General features: G+C 36.7%; 1 protein-coding gene across 1 annotated transcript in view; it reads right to left on the bottom strand.

Annotated features, from left to right (window-relative positions):
• The window catches only part of LOC130680109 (uncharacterized), a 78247-nt gene that overhangs the window by 17869 nt on the left and 40110 nt on the right, over window positions 1-20268 (bottom strand). Inside the window, exon 2 of the mRNA XM_057490226.1 lies at window positions 18612-18696. Coding sequence (XP_057346209.1) covers window positions 18612-18696 — 85 coding nt within the window. The remainder of the gene's footprint in view (window positions 1-18611; window positions 18697-20268) is intronic.

Genomic DNA, 20268 nt, shown 5'->3' with positions numbered 1-20268 from the left:
AATCCCACTCCAATAATAGTAGGAAAAAGCTACTTCATCCTTATGCAGCAGTCCCTACCCTGTTGTGAAGTGTAAATATCAATGCATTCAATAGGATGCTTTTAGCACTTCTCTAATTTTATATTTAAAAGCAACAAATTTTATCATTGCCTATGTTTTCTTATCCATCTAAAATGGATTTCTTTTAGGTGACTATAGGTCTTCTAAATAAACTGCAAAAAGGTGTAACAAGAACACATATAATAACCAAGCACATCTTGTCTTCACATCTACAAATAAAAGAGCAAAAGAAGGAAGAACAGGACACTGTGAATAAGGAGGCCTAGATTACAGCTCTGGTTTTAATTAATGGCATCTGACACTGGGCAATTTAGCATCTCTAAATTATAGTTTTCCATATGCTTTTGACTTTTTTTTTAATACATCGGTAATGCCTTTTTCTTAATGTTCTGCAAGTTTAGTTAAGAATGTTCAAATGTCCTATCACATGGCTTTCCCCATGAGGCCTTTCCTGGCCACATTATTTAAAAATCATCACCATATCACTAACACCATTTCTCCTTATTTAGGACCATCTAAAACACTATATGCTTTATTTATTTTTCATACTTATTGTCTGCCTCCTCCACAAGATTACTGACTAATATATCTATTTTGTTCATTACAGTATCTCCAGAAGTCTAGAACAGTCCTGGCACACAGAATGTACTCAATGAGTATTTATTGGATGAATGAATGAGTGAATGAATGAATGAAAAGACAATCCAGAAAGGTTGGCAAGTTGAGGACCTGTTTAATTCCAAAAGGTTATTAACATAAGAAAGTAAATTGGAAAATCTTTTCAAAAAGTTTCCACAAACTAATCAAATAAATTGAGTAAAATAAACCAATGTCCATACTTTGTTTTAACTTTTCCTAAATATAAATTTGATAATTAACGCAAATCATTACACTTGATTAGAATATTTGTTCTGCCATTCAATAAACCTGACTTATAAAGCACATAATACAGACGCTCCTGTTGGCACCCAGACCTCTTTTACTTTTAATAGTGCTGAAACTTAAAAATTTGACTTACCATTCAAATGATCTATTAGCACAATAAACTCTTTTCTGTATTTATACAAAAGTTCTCAAATTCATTATAAGGACTTAGAGTCTACCAGTTTACTTATATTAACTAGTTTGATTTCACTTAAAACACAGCAGGACCCTGAGGTCAGTTAAGTAACTTGGTTTATCATTCTCATTGGTTTGTCATTCTCATATTGAACATCTGTCACTGAAGACATATATCGGAGTCCCATACAAGACAGAGGAGATTCCATTCAGTTTAACAGCAATTTTTAATATAAATATGAACTACTATACACAAATATATAAAGGTACAGGTCCAGAACATTCTTCTAACAAACTTTTACATGAATTTCTTTCTTTCTGCCATTCAATAAGTATATATAGGTTACATTTTAAACAAAGATGCAGAAGCAATTATATTTCAAAATACGCCTTAATAAAAAGAACTTGATTTACAAAGTTTCATGCTTATTATATAATCACAATTTATTTTAAATCTTGATGGGCAGGAGTAACATTATAAAAATGACTTATACACTATCCTCAGATAAAAATAAGAAATCCACTACAAATGGAGGGACTCGTCCACTTACAGAAAATTTGAATAAAAATCTTAATTTAGAATCTAGTGGAAAAAAGGAGTGCACGATTTACTTCATGACAGAAGAGAAAACCGACCTAGTGCCTTAACCCACTAGGTTTTCAGATACTTACTGTTAAATTCTTTACCATATTTCTTTTGTTTTACCAAAAAACAAAAGAGTTTTACCTGAGACTTCCTTTATGTAATGATTCTCAACCTGGCTGTATATGAGAAAACACCTGCAACATTTAAATAATATTTATACCCATGCCAAGACCCAACTTCACACCAATTATATCAGAATCTCTGGGAGTGGGGGTGTAATGATAATCAGCTACTGTTCACTGCTCTGTTGGCCTGTGTATGTAATATTAAGGATGTTATAAGACTGAGTAAAATGAAAAAAGAAAAAGACCTGGTAAATGTGATAGTAGAAGGGATTGAGATGAGTATAAGAAGAGAAGGAAAAATTACAGACAGCCTGGATGAGTAGATCCCACGGTAAGAAGAGAAGAGAATTAATCCTCATTTTATGGCCCAAATATCAGGCGGGAAAATAAAAAGAACAATTTGTCCAAGTAAGAGCAGAAAGTACAAAGGGAGCTTCTATAAACCAGAACTGACAACTCAACACTTGGAAAATAACTGTGTTTACTCTTAATGAAGGCTCTGAAGAAGTGGACATGCCTACGCTGACTGCATATTACAGACTGTCCACCTGTGTCCAGGGAGCATTCAAGCTGGAGGCAGCAAGGGCAGCTGTGGGAACTCCCAGCCACGCACGTATCATAACAAGGATGGAGAAACCTGAACCAAGGATCTTTCCTTCCCAAGAGTCTTCTGTCGCAATCTTCCCAAAGAACTCTTACAAGGACTGGCTGGCAAGTCTGCTGTAACACCTGGAATTCTGAAAGAAGTAGGGACAACTGGACTGCCACTCTTCTAAAAAAGTTTCTACAAGGATATGTGACTACCTGGGTTAAGGCTCTTCAGTCACCCAAGAATCCTTTCCTAAGTAACCCTTACCACAGTCCAGCCCTTCCCGAGGCTCCTCGCCACGCACACACAGCGGGAGCCAGGGCAATGGGAGGGAGAGACTGGACCTTGCGATGCGGCCTGTGGTCCCAGCTCTCCAGGGGATTGGGGCTGTAATACACCAGATTACACTAGGGAGTCCGAATTTCCACAAAGTTCAGTTTCAGTATCATGTCTAGGGAATAATTAATAAACAGATTAAGACAAAACATATCCTTTTTAGGCAATAAAGATTTTAGAAAAGCTTCCAGAGAGGGACTCTGTAGACTTCTGGTAGCTGCTTATTAGATGCAGGAATGTCCCCTTACACATGGGCAGTACTTCCACAAAGAACCAGGTAGGCCCATTTCAGGAAACAACCCAAATCTTCTGGGAAGATACCATTAGTACTCAGGCGACAGCTTAGAAAAGATGACCTGCCTTTCAAACACTGTGCATCACAACACAGGACCGGGCAGGGAACCATCGTCACCACCAGCGTCTTGCTCTCCTCTTCCCAATTTCTGATACCCTAAAAACTCTCCTTTTGGGGTCCAAGACACATAATTGAATATTGAGTCCCATTTCCATCCTCAGTAAGTTGTGCTCTAGGATGTGAGGAAAGGGAAAGTGTGAAGTAAGTGAAAGAACCTAACAATTAAGATAAAACATCCAAAGAAGGGTCCAAAAATTGGTACTTTGATTAGGACTGATAAATAATCCATCACTCACATACAAGTCCCCTGTTCAATACCAGGTATAACATTTTGCAGGAGATGCCAACAGAGAAGTATTAGTACCCCTAATAAGGCATCTAAACTATACTAAAGAAAATTACAGATTCATGGAGTCTCCAAATAAAGTTTGGAATAATGAGGGCCTTCTAAAAGATACTAGATGGCCATCAAAGAAAAGCCGTACGGCAGAAAGAGATCTCAGTGTTCCTGAGGACAACAAAATTGACATTTCCTTCTAAAATGTAGCCTGATACAGTGAAGTAAAGTCCAAACCTGGAGAAATCTGCTGAGAACTCTAGAAAAAGCTTATTAGGCAACAGATCCGGAGCTGAGTCGGTAATGAAATTCAAACTTCAAATCAGTACAAGAGAGTAAGGATGTAAAAGGAATTCTGGACAACCTAGGAAGAAAGAAGAAAGATAATAAGACAGACCTGGGAAAAGTAACAGACAAACAAAATCACTCCTTGGCTGTCAAGTTCACCCATGTTGCATGCTGTACGGGAATAGGCCAGTGTTCTCAGAGCAGGCCTAGGTCACAAATACACCTGGAACACCATTCCATCCAATCTAAACAGGGTCACAGGCAGCAAGGTGTGAGGCAGCATCCTGGAATTAGACTTGGAGAGTATGTCAGAGACACTAATTTTAACCCTGTCTTCTTAGTGGGCCTGGAGAAGCCTTCAAAGTGAATGAAAATGTTATATCAACTGGTAAGGGCAAGATTCTTCATAATTTAATATTAACCTTCAAGTCTATTTGGATAGCTTTCGGTTTAGGGGTTTTTTTACTATGCAAAAAGTCAAAGCAGCCTCTAGAACAGAACCTCTCAATAAGTGGCAATAAAGAAATTAACTAGATAAAGACAAAATTATATCTACAAAAAATATTAATTCCAAGTACTAAGTGAAAACTAAGACTTGGAAAGGTATTCTTCCTAGAAAAAAAAATTTTCTCTAAAAAACTTTCATCTGACTTTCACATATTATTAGTTCCAGAAAAGTCTAAGGCATTAATAAGTCTACTAAATGTGAGTCTGCTTATGTATCAGGGATTAATTTGAATATGGGGGATTAGGTGTGTTTTTTAATCAATGCACTAAGATACTGGGAATCAAATTAGATCTAGGATTCATTTGATGCTTCCTACCATGTGACAAGTAATCTTCTAAATTGCATGATAAAAGAAAAATGGAAAGAAGAAAATGAGAAAGGACAAAGTTGGTAAGAGTTTTACTAAAAGTACAAATACTTTTGAAATTTGTTGAGCAGACTAGCCTTTTCTTATTGTGTAGTCTTGGCATTGTTTTCAAGTTTCAGCTGACTGTATGTGTGGATTTATTTCTGGGCTCCCTCCTATTCTGTTCCATTGGTCTATACGTCTACCTTTACGTCAGTATTAATACTATTTTGAGTACTGTACCTTTGTAATACATTTTGAGATCAGAAAGTATGATGTCTTCAGCTTTGTTCTTCTTTCTAAAGATTGATTTGGCTATTTATGACCTTTTGTAGTTACGTAAGAATTTTAGCATTGTTTTTTCTATTTCTGTAAAAAGTCCCATTGGGATTTTGACGGGGACTGTGTGGAATCTGATCACTTTTGAGCAATATGGACATTTTAACAATATTATCTTTTAATATCCTTCCTCTTTAAGTTTTGATCCCTTTAAATTCTTTATTATCTTACCAGCAATGCCACACATTTTTCTGGCTCACACTGAATACTAGAATTTACACTTTTAAGAATCATCTTTAAAATGTGCACTGAAATACCTCATCTTCTCTCTCAGACTTATATAAAATGCTAATGTATATGAAGTAAATAAATTAATATAAAATGACTGAAAAGAATATACTGGGAATATCTTCTAGGTAGATATAATTAAGATTTTACTTTATAATGTAAAAAGGGCAACTAAAAAATAAATATCTTAAAATTGGGCAGAAAGTTATGCTAATTACTTGTGGAAACTTCTTTACCTATCCTCTTACAACAGATTCCTAGGGTATGAGAAATAGAAATTTGATAACCATGTTCTATAAAATATTACGTATAAAACTGAGATTACATACAACCAGAAGGCTTAATTATTTAATTAAAATTCACTTTAAGAGGTGGCTCTTCATACATACAAATGTTCTCATGAATAATATATAGCTTTATGTTTACTTTTAAAAATAGTGTATGGTTTGTGCTGAAGCTAGTATTCATTCCATCTAACCTTTTATATACTCTGTATCTATAGCATAATGAATAAAAAGTAATGCTTGATGCAGTCGCTGTTCAAAACAGTTTGACAGTCCCTCCAAAAGCTAAACATAAAATTACCACAAGACATAACAATTCCACTCTAAGGTACACACATACCCAAAATAACTGAAAGCAGAGACTTGAAGAGATATTTATATATCTAAATGTCCATCAACTGATGAATGGATAAACCAATGTGATATACGCATATGCATATATATATATATATATATATGCACCTGACCCTTGAATGTGAAGGTTAGGGATGTTGACATCCCTTGCCGTTGAAAACCCACATATAACTTTGACTCCTTCAAAACTTAACTACTAATAGCCTACTGCTGACCCAGAAGCCTTACCAATAACAAACAGCATCTTTTTTTTTGTTATACATATTGTTCACATTTCTCTTAACTGTGAATGGCATCCTTATGGTCTGTGTTTGTGCATATTTTATGGTAGTAAATGATAAAACACTAGTATCTACAAATATTGTATGTATTCATGACATACCTAACTTTCTTAACTTTTTTGGTTATTTGTAGGCTATCTGCAAGTTTTTCAAATTGTTGCAAATCTCCAAAGAATTTTCTAATGTACTTACTGAAAAACATCCGTGCCTAAGTGGAGCCACACAGTTCAAACCTATGCTGTTCAAGGGTCAACTGTATGTCATATTTGTTGTATTATGTATATATGATGGGAAATTACTGAACCTGAAGAGCAATGAGGCTCTGACATGCTTGAAAACATTATACTAAGTAAAATAAAACAAACCTACATAAATGGACAATGTACTATATGATTCCAGTTATGGGAAATGTCTAGAATAGGCAAATTCATGGGGACAGAAAATAGATTCAAGTTTACTGGGGCCTGCAATGAGGGGGGAATGGGGAATTAGTACTTAATGGTTAGAGTTTCCATTTGGGATGACAAGAAAGTTTGGAAACAGACAATGGTGATAGTTGCACAACACTGTAAATATAATTAACACCAATGAATTGTACACTCAAAAACAGTTAAAATGGGAAAAATAAACAGGGAAAATTAGTGGAATCTTTGATATCTCCATCTGGGTGACAGTTACAAGAGGGTACACACACTAAAATTCATCCAGCTGTACACAACATTTGTGCATTTTATTGTACGTACTTCAGTAAGAAAAAAAATAGAATAAAAGTAGTTAAAATGGCAACTTTTATGTTATTTTACAACTGAAAAAATTTAATGTAATACACCAAAAATCGGTGCACTGTCTACTCTAAATGTATGAACTGTCTTGTATGTAAATTATATCTTAATAAAGATGTTATAAAACTTAATGTTTAAAGTCCTTCAATGCTTGAAGCTCAGGATCCTTTTCCTTAAAGGACCCTTCACCACTCATTCTAGCGACCACTGTTCTCTTATCTCAACTCCTAGTATTATACCTGTTCATATCACTCACTTAGCAATTAATTTTATCTCCCATATGATGAATCTCTGGTGTTTTTAAATTACCATTACACCTTTAATATTTCATTATGCTGTTTACAAAACTAGAGTCATTGCTCAAATTAAGACCCATATTTAATATTAGTTTGTACTGTTTTTCAAACAAGATTAATAACAGCTCAGATTGTTAAATCAGGACCCAGAAGCCCTCTGCCTTCTTCAAATCATCAAAAATAATTCAATTTTATACTTGTACAAATACATGAAGTAAAAATTTCAGTTACATTAAGAGAAAGCATTCTGGAAAAAAATCATCAGAATATTCATTCCTTGGGCACTCCAATTAATAAGGGATGTAATAGATTTAGTTTAGTAAAATTATTTATTTTATTTTATTTTTTATTTTGGTATCATTAATCTACAGTTACATGAAGAACATTATGATTCCTAGGCTCCCCCTTCACCAAGTCCCCCCCACATACCCCATTACAGTCACTGTCCATCAGCATAGTAAGATGCTGTAAAATCACTACTGATCTTCTGTGTTGCACAGCCTTCCCCGTGCCCCCACATAGACTATACATGTAAAATTACTTTTAAAAGACAATAATAAGGTATTCTCTACAAAAAAATTTTCTGATTGACTTGTCATTTTTCTTTTACTCCAACTGAATTAAAGACAAAACACTACAAATAAAATTAAAACAAAATAGGCAAAGAATACACAAACATTTAGCGTATGTACTGATATTTTTTATGGGTAAGTAGAAATGTTCAGGATATATATACTTCTGCTCCTGGATGGAATTAACAAAAATATGAAATTGCAGATTATTTAGTTACAATAAAGAAGTGTGTTTTGGGGCCAACCCAAAATTTTTACTTACTTAAAAAGTTAATTTAATGATTACAATGAACTTAAATTATACTTAAGTATTTGGGGTAAAATAATGAAAGAGTAGACTTTAAAGAAAGCTAAAAAGATGGAAGAATATGTATTTTTTCTTTCTTTGAAAAACAGCATAAAAATTCTTTTAATGTAAAAACCAGTACACTTGAAATAAAGCCATATATTTACAGAAAAGAAACATAAAGGCTAGGTGAATTTCCTACCTATGTCCTAAGTACATGCTTAAAATCACCTTTCAAAATTATATGCTTTGTGAATCCACAGCAGGGCTTTGCTTTATTTTTTAACTATCCACACCAGGGTTTTGTTTTGTATTTCAACTGATACTTTAAAAAATGTGTAACGTATTCGAAAGTCCATCAACATCATCCACCACATCAACAAAAAGAAGGACAAAAACCACATGATCATCTCCATAGATGCTGAAAAAGCATCTGACAAAGTTCAACATCCATTCATGATAAAAACTCTCAGCAAAATGGGAATAGAGGGCAAGTACCTCAACAGAATAAAGGCCATCTATGAAAAACCCACAGCCAACATTATATTGAACAGCGAGAAGCTGAAAGCTTTTCCTCTGAGATCAGGAACTAGACAGGGATGCCCACTCTCCCCACTGTTATTTAACATAGTACTGGAGGTCCTAGCCACGGCAATCAGACAAAACAAAAAAATACAAGGAATCCAGATTAGTAAAGAAGAAGTTAAACTGTCACTATTTGCAGATGACATGATACTGTACATAAAAAACCCTAAAGACTCCACCCCAAAACTACTAGAACTGACATCACAATACAGCAAAGTTGCAGGATACAAAATCAACACAGAAATCTGTGGCTTTGCTATACACTAACAATGAACCAACAGAAAGAGAAATCAGGAAAACAACTCCATTCACAATTGCATCAAAAAAAATAAATTACCTAGGAATAAACCTAACCAAAGAAGTGAAAGACTTATACTCTGAAAACTACAAGTCACTCTTAAGAGAAATTAAAGGAGACACTAACAGATGGAAACGCATCCCATGCTCATGCCTAGGAAGAATTAATATCGTCAAAATGGCCATCCTGCCCAAAGCAATATACAGATTTGATGCAATCCCTATGAAACTACCAGCAACATTCTTCAATGAACTGGAACAAATAGTTCAAAAATTCATATGGAAACACCAAAGACCCAGAATAGCCAAAGCAATCCTGAGAAAGAAGAATAAAGTAGTGGAGATCTCACTCCCCAACTTCAAGCTCTACTACTATTAAGCCATAGTAATCAAGACAATTTGGTACTGGCACAAGAGCAGAGCCACAGACCAATGGAACAGACTAGAGAATCCAGACATTAACCCAGACATATATGGTCAATTAATATTTGATAAAGGAGCCATGGACATACAATGGCGAAATGACAGTCTCTTAAACAGATGGTGCTGGCAAAACTGGACAGCTACATGTAGGAGAATGAAACTGGACCACTGTCTAACCCCATATACAAAAGTAAACTCAAAATGGATCAAAGACCTGAATGTAACTCATGAAACCATTAAACTTTTGGAAGAAAACATAGTCAAAAACCTCTTAGACATAAACATGAGTGACCTCTTCTTGAACATATCTCCCCGGGCAAGGAAAACAACAGCAAAAATGAGTAAGTAGGACTATATTAAGCTGAAAAGCTTCTGTACAGCAAAAGACACCATCAATAGAACAAAAAGGATCCCTACAGTATGGGAGAATATATTTGAAAATGACACATCCAATAAAGACTTGACATCCAGAATATATAAAGAGGTCACACGCCTCAACAAACAAAAAACAAATAACCCAATTAAAAAATGGGCAGAGGAACTGAACAGACAGTTCTCCAAAAAAGAAATACAGATGGCCAACAGACACATGAAAAGATGCTCCACACCGCTAATTATCAGAGAAATGCAAATTAAAACTACAATGAGGTACCACCTCACACCAGTAAGGATGGCTGCCATCCAAAAGACAAACAACAACAAATGTTGGCGAGGCTGTGGAGAAAGGGGAACCCTCCTACACTGCTGGTGGGAATGTAAGTTAGTTCAACCATTGTGGAAAGCAGTATGGAGGTACATCAAAATGCTCAAAACAGACTTACCATTTGACCCAGGAATTGCACTCCTAGGAATTTACCCTAAGAATGCAGCAACCAAGTATGAGAAAGATCAGTGCACCCCTATGTTTATCGCAGCACTGTTTACAATAGCCAAGAATTGGAAGCAACCTAAATGTCCATCGATAGATGAATGGATAAAGAAGATGTGGTACATATACACAATGGAATACTACTCAGCCATAAGAAAAGTGCAAATCCAACCATTTGCAGCAACATGGATGGAGCTGGAGGGTATTATGCTCAGTGAAACAAGACAAGCGGAGAAAGAGAAATACCAAATGATTTCACTTATCTGTGGAATATAAGAACAAAGGAAAAACTGAAGGAACAAAACAGCAGCAGAATCACAGAACTCAAGAATGTACTAACAGGTACCAAAGGGAAAGGGACTGGGGAGGATGGGTGGGTAGGGAGGGGTAAGGTGGGGAGAAGTAGGGGAGTATTAAGATTAACATGCATGGGGGGGGTAGGAGAAAAGGGAGGGCTGTACAACACAGAGAAGGCAAGTAGTGGTTCTACAACATTTTGCTATGCTGATGGACAGTGATGTAAGTGAAGTAAGGGGTTTATAGGGGAGACCTGGTATAGGGGAGAGCCTAGTAAACATAATATTCGTCATGTAAGTGTAGATTAGTGATACCAAAAACAAAACAAAAGAAAACAAACGGAAAAAAAAAGGGCATTTCCTGTGTGGTAACCTCCAATGAGTTCTACACAAGGGTATAAAGGGCATATAAAAGTGTAGGCAAAGGGTCTGTTTGCGTTTATACGGAAGATCAAAGCCTAATTGGGCTACCCCGAAAATGAACTAAGATACGATATGAAAGAGAACTTCCAACATCTGCACTCTCTGGAAGACTCATGCCAGAAGATGATCATCAAAAAACCCCAACAAAGATCCACGCACTGCTACAGCTGTAGATGCACTCATCCCACCAGTTCCTGGACTTGCCATGGGAATGAAGAAGGAGATATCTAAGCTGGCCTGTGCATACAGTAAAACAACAAATTTGACTGGATCTATACTGTTGGAACTCAACCAAGAATTAGGATAAGTGCAAATTGTAGCGCTCCAAAATCTTACAGCTACAGACTATTTACTGTTAAAAGAACATGTGGGATGTGAACAGTCCCCAGGAATGGGTTGTTTTAATTTGTCTGATTTCTCTCAGACTGTTCAAGTTCAGTTGGACAATATCCAACATATCATAGATAAGTTTTCACAAATGCCTAAGATGCCTAACTGGTTTTCTTGGTTTCACTGGAGATGGCTGGTAATTACAGATATGCTTTGGTTATGTAACTATACTCCTATTATGTTAATGTGTGTGCACAATTTAAGTAGTAGCTTAAAACCTATACATGCTGAAGTTACTCTACAAGAAGATATGTCAAAGAAATAATCGATCTTCCCATGTTTTCTTCCGCCTGCTACTTCTATAGCTTTTCTTCTTCCTTCCTAATTACAACCCTTAAATAGAATTCGTGCCTCATATCAAATTTACCGAGTATCATAATTCTTCCAAGTGCTAAAGATACCTCAAGACAAATGCTGGGCATAGAAGCTACAGGGCATAAATATGCAAAGAAATAAAAAGCTAACCATTTCAAACAATAAGGCTTCTCTCTCACTTACCAACTTTACATTTCCCTGTATGGCCCCGGAAGATGACTGGTTAGCCAGAGACGGGTAAGATTCCTCAAGGGAGGAACAACCTAAGACAGGCACAGTCACAGGGGGTCATCAGGTGAGAAATTGGGGATCAACAGAGGTGAGGCTTAGAACCTCACCCCCCCATTCTGAGAGAAATCTTCTGCATACATGGATGTTTTATTGCCCTTGTCTAGCTTGGATTAACACATAGTCTACAGGCACACACCTGATCATCTACATTTGCTCTCTTACAACACTAAACTATGTTTTCTACCTTTATCTTGTATCTACCTACCACTTCAGCATTTTATTAAAAATAATAATAATAAAGAGAGAAATGTGGTATCCACATATAAATCAAGTATAAAAACCAAATGAGTATTCATATTTGAACTGACTGTTTATAGTTCATAATGCATGAGCAAAACCGAAAGTTTCTGTGATGACTGCCCTTGTACTGTTCACTATGTAACTGATTCATTATGTAAGAATTTGTTCTCCATGTAAGAACTTGTTTGTTATGCCTCAGAAGATTGGACACTGACGAAAATTAGGCTTGGGGTGGCTTAATGATTGTGCATTGAGCACTGACTCCCCTATACAGAATTTTATTGTCGTTAACAACCATTTGATCAGTAAATATGAGAGATGCCCTCACAAAAGAAAAGGTAAATTCCTTCCAATGGTAAAATAAATAAGTAACCGGGATGTAATCTATAGCATAAGGAATATAGTCAAGATATTGTAACAGCTTCGTAGGGTGATAGCTGGAACCTAGAATTATGTATATAAATGTTTTATCACTGTGTTGTACACTTGAAACTAATGTAATGTAATACTGTGCGTCAACTACCCTTCAATAAAAAATAATTATTTAAAAAATAAAAAAAAAAGAAAAAAAGGTTTTACAAAGCAAAAGCCATCCCAATTGCCAATGACAAAAGACTTGCCTCTGAAAACAATACTTTCTTAAACTAAAATTGACGAATAACTTAAATATATACAGATTCCTGCACAGACTTGAAGCATTAACCTCTAAAATACGGTATCAAAATAAATGCATGCAAACTTGTAAGTCTATATAATTGTGTAGACAATTTATCCCATTAAAAGAATATATGGAAATGAATGAATAAAAAATAAAAAAAAAAGATCATCCATCATGATCAAGCAGGATTTATTCCAGGGATGCAAGGATGGTACAATATTAGAAAATCCATCAACATCATCCAGCACATCAGCAAAAAGGACAAAAACCACATGATCATCTCCACAGATGCTGAAAACACATTCAGCAAAATTCAACACCCATTCGTGATAAAAACTCTCTCAACAAAATCTGTATAGAGGGCAAGTACCTCAACATAATAAAGGCCATATATGACAAACCCACAGCCAACATCATACTTAACAGTGAGAAGCTGAAAGTATTTCCTCTAAGATCAGGAACAAGACAAGGATGCCCACTCTACCCGCTTTTATTCAACATACTACTGAAGGTCCTCGCCACGGCAATCAGACAAAACAAAGAAACACAAGGCATCCAGATTGGTAAAGAAGAAGTCAAACTTTCCCTGTTTGCAGGTCACATGATATTGTACATAAAAAGCCATAAAGAATCCACTCCAAAACTACTAGAACTAATATCTGAATTCAGCAAAATTGCAGGATACAAAATGAATACACAGAAATCTGTTGCTTTCCTGTACACTAACGATGAACTAGCAGAAAGAGAAATCAGGTAAACAACTCCATTCACAATTGCATCAAAAAGAATAAAATACCTAGGAATAAACCTAACCAAGGAAGTGAAAGACCTATACCCTGAAAACTATAAGACACTCTTAAGAGAAATGCAAGAGAACACTAATAAATGGAAATTCATCCCATGCTCTTGGGCAGGAAGAATTAATATTGTCAAAATGGCCATCCTGCCAAAATGTAATTGACCATATATGGTCAATTCATATACAATAATGGAGCTGTGGATATACAATGGGGAAATGACAGCCTCAACAGCTGGTATTGGCAAAACTGGACAGCTACATGTAAGAGAATGAAACTGGATCATTGTCTAACCCCATACATAAAAGTAAATTAGAAATGGATCAAAGACCTGAATGTAAGTCATGAAACCATAAAACTCTTAGAAAAAAACATAGGCAAAAATCTCTTGGACATAAACATGAGTAACTTCTTCATGAACCTATCTCCCAGGCAAGGGAAACAAGAGCAAAAATGAACAAGTGGGACTATATCAAGCTCAAAAGCTTCTGTACAGCAAAGGACACCAGCAATAGAACAAAAAGGTATCGAACAGTATGGGAGAATATATTCATAAATGACATATCCGATAAAGGGTTGACATCCAAAATATATAAAGAGCTCACACATCTCAACAAACAAAAACCAAATAATCCAATTAAAAAATGGGCAGAGGATCTGAACAGACATTTCTCCAAAGAAGAAATTCAGATGGCCAAAAGGCACATGAAAAGATGCTCCACATCACTAATATCAAAGAAATGCAAATTAAAACCACAATGAGATATCACCTCTCACCAGTTAGGATGGCCAACATCCAAAAGACAAACAACAACAAATGTTGGCAAGGATGTGGAGAAAGGGGAACCCTCCTATACTGCTGGTGGGTATGTAAATTAGTTCAACCATTGTGGAAGGCGGTATGGAAGTTCCTCAAAAAACTCAAAATAGAAATACCATTTGACCCAGGAATTCCATTCCTAGGAATTTACCCTAAGAACAAAGCAGTCCAGTTTGAAAAAGACATATGCACCCTTATATTTACTGCAGCACTGTTTACAATAGCCAAGAAATGGAAGCAACCTAAGTGTCCATCAGTAAACGAATGGATAAAGATGTGGTACATATACAAAATGGAGTATTATTCAGCTGTAAGAATAAACAAATCCAACTATATTTGCAACAACATGGATGGAGCTGGAGGGTATTACACTCAGTGAAATAATCCAGGTGGAGAAAGCACAAGTATCAAATGATTTCATTCATCTGTGGAGTATAAGAACAAAGAAAAAGCTGAAGGAACAAAACAGCAGCAGACTCACAGAACCGAAGAATGGACTAATAGTTACCAAAGGGAAAGGGACTGGGGAGGAAGGGAGGGCTAAGGAGGGAAAAGAGGCATTATGATTAGTACACATAACATAGGGGGGGCATGGGGAAGGTTGTACAACACAGAGAAGGCAAGTAGTGATTCTACAGCATCTTACTGCACTGATGGACAGTGACTGTAATGTGGTATGTGGTGGGTACTTGATAATGGGGGGAGTCTAGTAACCACAGTGTTGCTCATGTAATTGTAGATTAATGATACCAAGAAAAAGTGAAAACAAATTATATTCCAACAAATTGGACAACCTAGAAGAAAAGGACAGTTTTCTAGAAAAATACAACCTTCCAAGGCTGATCCAGGAAGAAACAGTAAATCTGAACAGACAAATTACCAGCAATGAAGTTCAACTGGTAATCAAAATACTACCTAAGAATAAAACTCCCACACCAGATGGCTTCACTGATGAATTTTATCATACATTTAAAGAAGAGTCCTCCTAATCAAAGTGCTCCAAAAAGTAGAAGAGGGAATACTTCCAAACTCTTTCTATGAGGCCAGCATCACTGTAGTATGAAAACCAGACAAAGACACCACAGTAAAAGAAAATTACAAGCAAATATCTGTAATGAACACAGATGCAAAAATACTCAGCAAAATATTAGCAAACCAAATCCAAAAAACACATCAAAAAGATCATCTATCATAACCAAGTGGGATTTATTCCAGGGATACAATGATGGTACAATATTTGTAAATCAATCAAAATCATACACCACATCAACAAACAGAAGGACAAATATCACATGATCACCTCAATAAATGATGAAAAAATTTCAACATCCATTCGTGATAAAATCTGTCAACAAAATGGGTATAGAGGTAAGAACCTAAGCATGATAAAGGCCATATATGACAAACCCATAGCCAACTTCATACTTAACAGTGAGAAGATGAAAGCTTTTCCTGTAAGATTGGGGAACAAGACAAGGATGCCCACGCTCAATAGTTTTATTCAATACAATAATGAGGGTTCTAGCCAGGCAATCAGACAACACCAAGAAATAAAAGGCATCCAAATTGGCAAGGAAGAAGTTAAACTGACACTGTTTGCAAAGGACATGTTATTTATTATATATAGAAGCCTTAAAGACTCCACCAAAGAACTATCAGAACTAATAACTTAATTCAGCAAAGTTGCAGCATACAAAATTAATACACAGAAATCTGTTGCTTTCCTATATACTAATCATGAACTAGCAGAAAGAGAAATCAGGTAAACAACTCCATTTACATTTGCATCAAAAAGAATAAAATACCTAGGAATAAACCTAATGGAGGAAGTGAAAGACCTATACTCTGAAAACTACAAGACACTAGTGAGAGAAATTAGATACCAATAAATGTAAACACATCCCATGCTCATGGATAGGAAGAAGTAATATTGTCATAATGGCCATCCTGCCTATAGCAATCTACAGATTCAATGCAATCCCTATCAAAATACCAACAGCATTTGTCAACGAACTAGACCAAATAGTTCTAAAGTTCATATGGAAGTACAAAGGAACCCGAATAGCCAAAGCAATCCTGAGAAGGAAGCATAAAGCTGGGGGGATTACACTCCCCAACTTCAAGCTCTGCTACAAAACCACAGTAATCAAGACAATTTGGTACTGGCACAAGAACAGAGCCACAGATCAATGGAACGAATAGAGGGCCCCGATATAAACCCACATATAAATGTTCAAATAATATTCAATAAAGGATCCATGAATATAAAATGGGGAAAAGACAGCCTCTTCAAATAACTGGTGCTGGGAAAACGGGACAACTACATGTACGAGAATGAAGATTAATGCCTAACCCCATACACAAAAATAAACTAGAAATGGATCAAAGACCCAAATGTATGTCATGATACCATAAAACTCTTAGAAGAAAACCTAGGCAAAAATTATATTCTCTTGAATATAAACATGTGCGAGATTTTCCTGAACACATCTCCTCAGGCAAGTGATACAAAATCAAAATTGAACAAGTGGGACTACATCAAACTGAAAAGCTTCTGTACAGCAAAGGACACCATCAGAAGAACAAAAAGGCACCCTACAGTATGGTAGAATATATTCACAAATAATTTATCCAATAAGGGGTTAGCATCCAAAATACATAAAGAATTCACATGCCTCAACATCCAAAAAACAAATAACCTGACTAAAAAATGGGCAGAGGTTCTGAACTGCCACTTCTCCAAAGAAGAAATTTGGATGGTCAACTAGCCCACTAAAAGATTCTCCATATCGTTAATCATCAGGGAAATGCAAATTAATACCACCTCACATCAGTTAGGATGGCCAACATTCAAAAGACAAGTAACAACAAATACTGGTGAGAATGCAGAGAAAGTTGATACAACCATTGTGAAAAGCAGTATGGAGATTCCTCAAAAAACTAAAAACAGAAATTCCATTTGATCCAGGAATTTCAGTCCTAGGAACTGACCTGAAGAAAACAAGATCCCTTATTCAAAAAGACATATGCAGCACTGTGTTTATTGCTGCACTATTTACAATAGCTAAGATATGGAATCAACTTAAGTGTCCACCAATAGATGACTGGATAATGAAGATGTGGTATATAGACAAAATGCAGTATCATTGAGCATAAAAAGAAAAGAAATCCTCCCATTTGCAGCAACATGGTTGGAGCTGCAGGGTATTATATTTAGTGAAATTAGCCAGGCAAAGAAAGATAAATACCAAATGATTTCACTCATTTGTAGAGTGTAAAAACAAAAGAAAAACTGAAGGAACAGAATAGCAGTAGGCTCACAAGACACTGACAAGTGACTAGTGGTTGCCAGTGGGGAGGTGTTGGGCAGGGTGAGTGGGGATGGAGAAGTGGATTAAGGGACACTATAATTCAGTCACAATATAAGTAGGTCACGGGGAAGGCAGTACAGCATGGAAAATACAATTAATGACTCTATAAAATCTTACTATGCTGATAGTGACTGTAATAGAGGGGATGAGGACTTGATAAAATGGGTGAATGTTAAAACCCCTATGTTGTTTGTATGAAACCATCATAAGGTTGTATATCAATGATATTCTAATAAATTTTTTTTTAAAAAGAGAACAGTTTGTAATGATGAATAAAATGGACTAACATGTTCAATTAGGAATTAAGGTTGAGATCTCTTTCATTCTACTGACAGTATGGATTCACCAGCATACAAGTGCTTTGCCTGTTAAATCATAATTTCTCATTACTATATTAAATTGAAGTGCAAAAATTTTAACTAATGGTATCATAAAGTGAAAAAAATGTACCCTGAATCTATTGAGATGAAATGGGAAAAGTGTTTGAAAATCTCAAATATGTCTGTAAGAAATGTTTAAAAATTATAGATCAGAATCTGCAGCATGAAATAGAATGAAGATTAAGATACAAGAATATTCAGGGGATCTTGAATGAAACACCAGAGTGTTTGTATTTTACTTTTATTTAGCAGTACTTACAAATGTATTTTTTACATAAAATATTAGCTATGTTTTCACACTGAAAGAATCATTTTCCTGATATCGCTAATTGGATTAGATGCCATAGCTTCTACCAAAATTATGCAGACTGGGTCCAATTAGAGAAAGCTGGTGTGTTCACAACTTGCGTGAAATGGGGAGACAGAAATGGATGGTAAACACCTACCTGAACTTGCAGGGTAGGGAATAAGCCATCGTGAATGCCTCCCTTCTAGAGTCTCGGTCTTCAAGGGTTTGCACTTTCCTGGGACCTGAATAATAATAAAAGTCTGTTTAATGAGGAGCTTCAGATATTGGGCCCCCTGGGATGCAGAGACTGCAAATAGTGTGTCTGTGACCACCTCACCCAACAGCCCTTCCCAGTCAGGAAGCAACAGCTGAGCCACCTCCCTGACAAACACATGTTTCAGGTTTCCTTCCCATGGAAGTGACAAGACCCAGAAATGAAATCCCTCCTTTTCAGTGTTTCAGATGTACCTGGTCAACACAATGGGAAACCTGTTCATTTCCTGGATGTCTTCCCTGACTCCCAATTCCACACCCCCATGTCTGAAATCAATGTGTCAATAGCCTCTGGAACTCCCTCTGGAGTTCTAGAAGAGGATCCTTCTTTGCCTCTTCCAGCTCCTGGTGGCTCTAGACATTCATTGCTTGGCTTGTGGCCACATCACTCCACTTTCCACTAAAATTCCAAGAATTTGTCTTCACATGGCCTTCTCCTGTGTGTCTGTCTCTTCTCCTCTCCTGTCTCTTAAAAGAACACCTGTCATTGGATTTAGAACCTACCTAGATAATCCAGGATGATTTCATCTTGAGACCCTTAATTATATCTGCAAAAACCCTTTTTCCAAATAAGGTCACAGTCACAGGTTGGGGGATGGGGAGCACCATTCAACCCAATACAACAGAATAAAGGGTTAGAACAGTAGTTCTCAGCTGCCCTCTGGGGACACTTAGTAACATCTGGAGACATTTTTAATTCACAACTCAGGGAAGGGGTGCAACTGGCACCAAATGGGTTAAGGCCAGGGTTGCTGCTAAATGTCCTATAATGCAAAAGACAGCCCCTACCACAATGACCTGGCTCAAAATGTCAAGGATGATGTATTTTGGAAGTGCTGGGATAAATGAAAGCCCTGGTAAAGTTGGAATTGGCTCTGCAGCCCAGCACATGTCATTGGCTGGGTGACTTGGCTGTTCAAATCAGCTCCTCTGAGGCTCCGTGATGGGGGCCATTTCCCTCACCTAATTGGCGGGACTCCTGGGACACCTCACTTGCCTTTTCTCTTGTTTCCTGGGAAACAAGGAACGGTTACTTGTTTTCTTGCCATTGGGCTGTAGCAGGTCTTTATGTATTGTAAATGCATGCCCTTTGTTGAGGTATGTCTTGCAAGAATTTGCTCCAAGTCCATGTGTGGCTTGACATTTTTTTTTTCTCAACAACATGACTCATGAGGGAAATGGAAGGGAAACATAGGTGGAAAACATGGACAATGCACATGAGAATGGCTAAAATTAAAAACTTGAATGAGAGAAGACATGAACGTAGTATCAGAGTCCCAGGGTATTGCGTGGAGAGGGGGCAGCATGGTGGGATCCATACGTGGCTGCACAAGGCAGTAGGCACTCAGTAACAGCATCGGCTAACAGGTTCCCAGCAGGAAGGGCCAGCTCTGGTACTCACAGCGCGGAATGAACTGAAGGACTGGCAGGGGCAGAGCCAGGACAGGCTGACTCCTGGGAGCTGTAGGCTCACCTGTTCACTGAACCGAAACCTCAGTGAGGCCCAAGTTGCGCTTGAGTTTCTCTCATAGGATTCTGAA

This window comes from Manis pentadactyla, chromosome 12 (assembly GCF_030020395.1).
Source record: "Manis pentadactyla isolate mManPen7 chromosome 12, mManPen7.hap1, whole genome shotgun sequence".
NCBI classification, from domain to species: domain Eukaryota; kingdom Metazoa; phylum Chordata; class Mammalia; order Pholidota; family Manidae; genus Manis; species Manis pentadactyla.
Note: the sequence above shows the minus strand (reverse complement) of the source record. Positions and strands in the feature narration are given on the sequence as shown.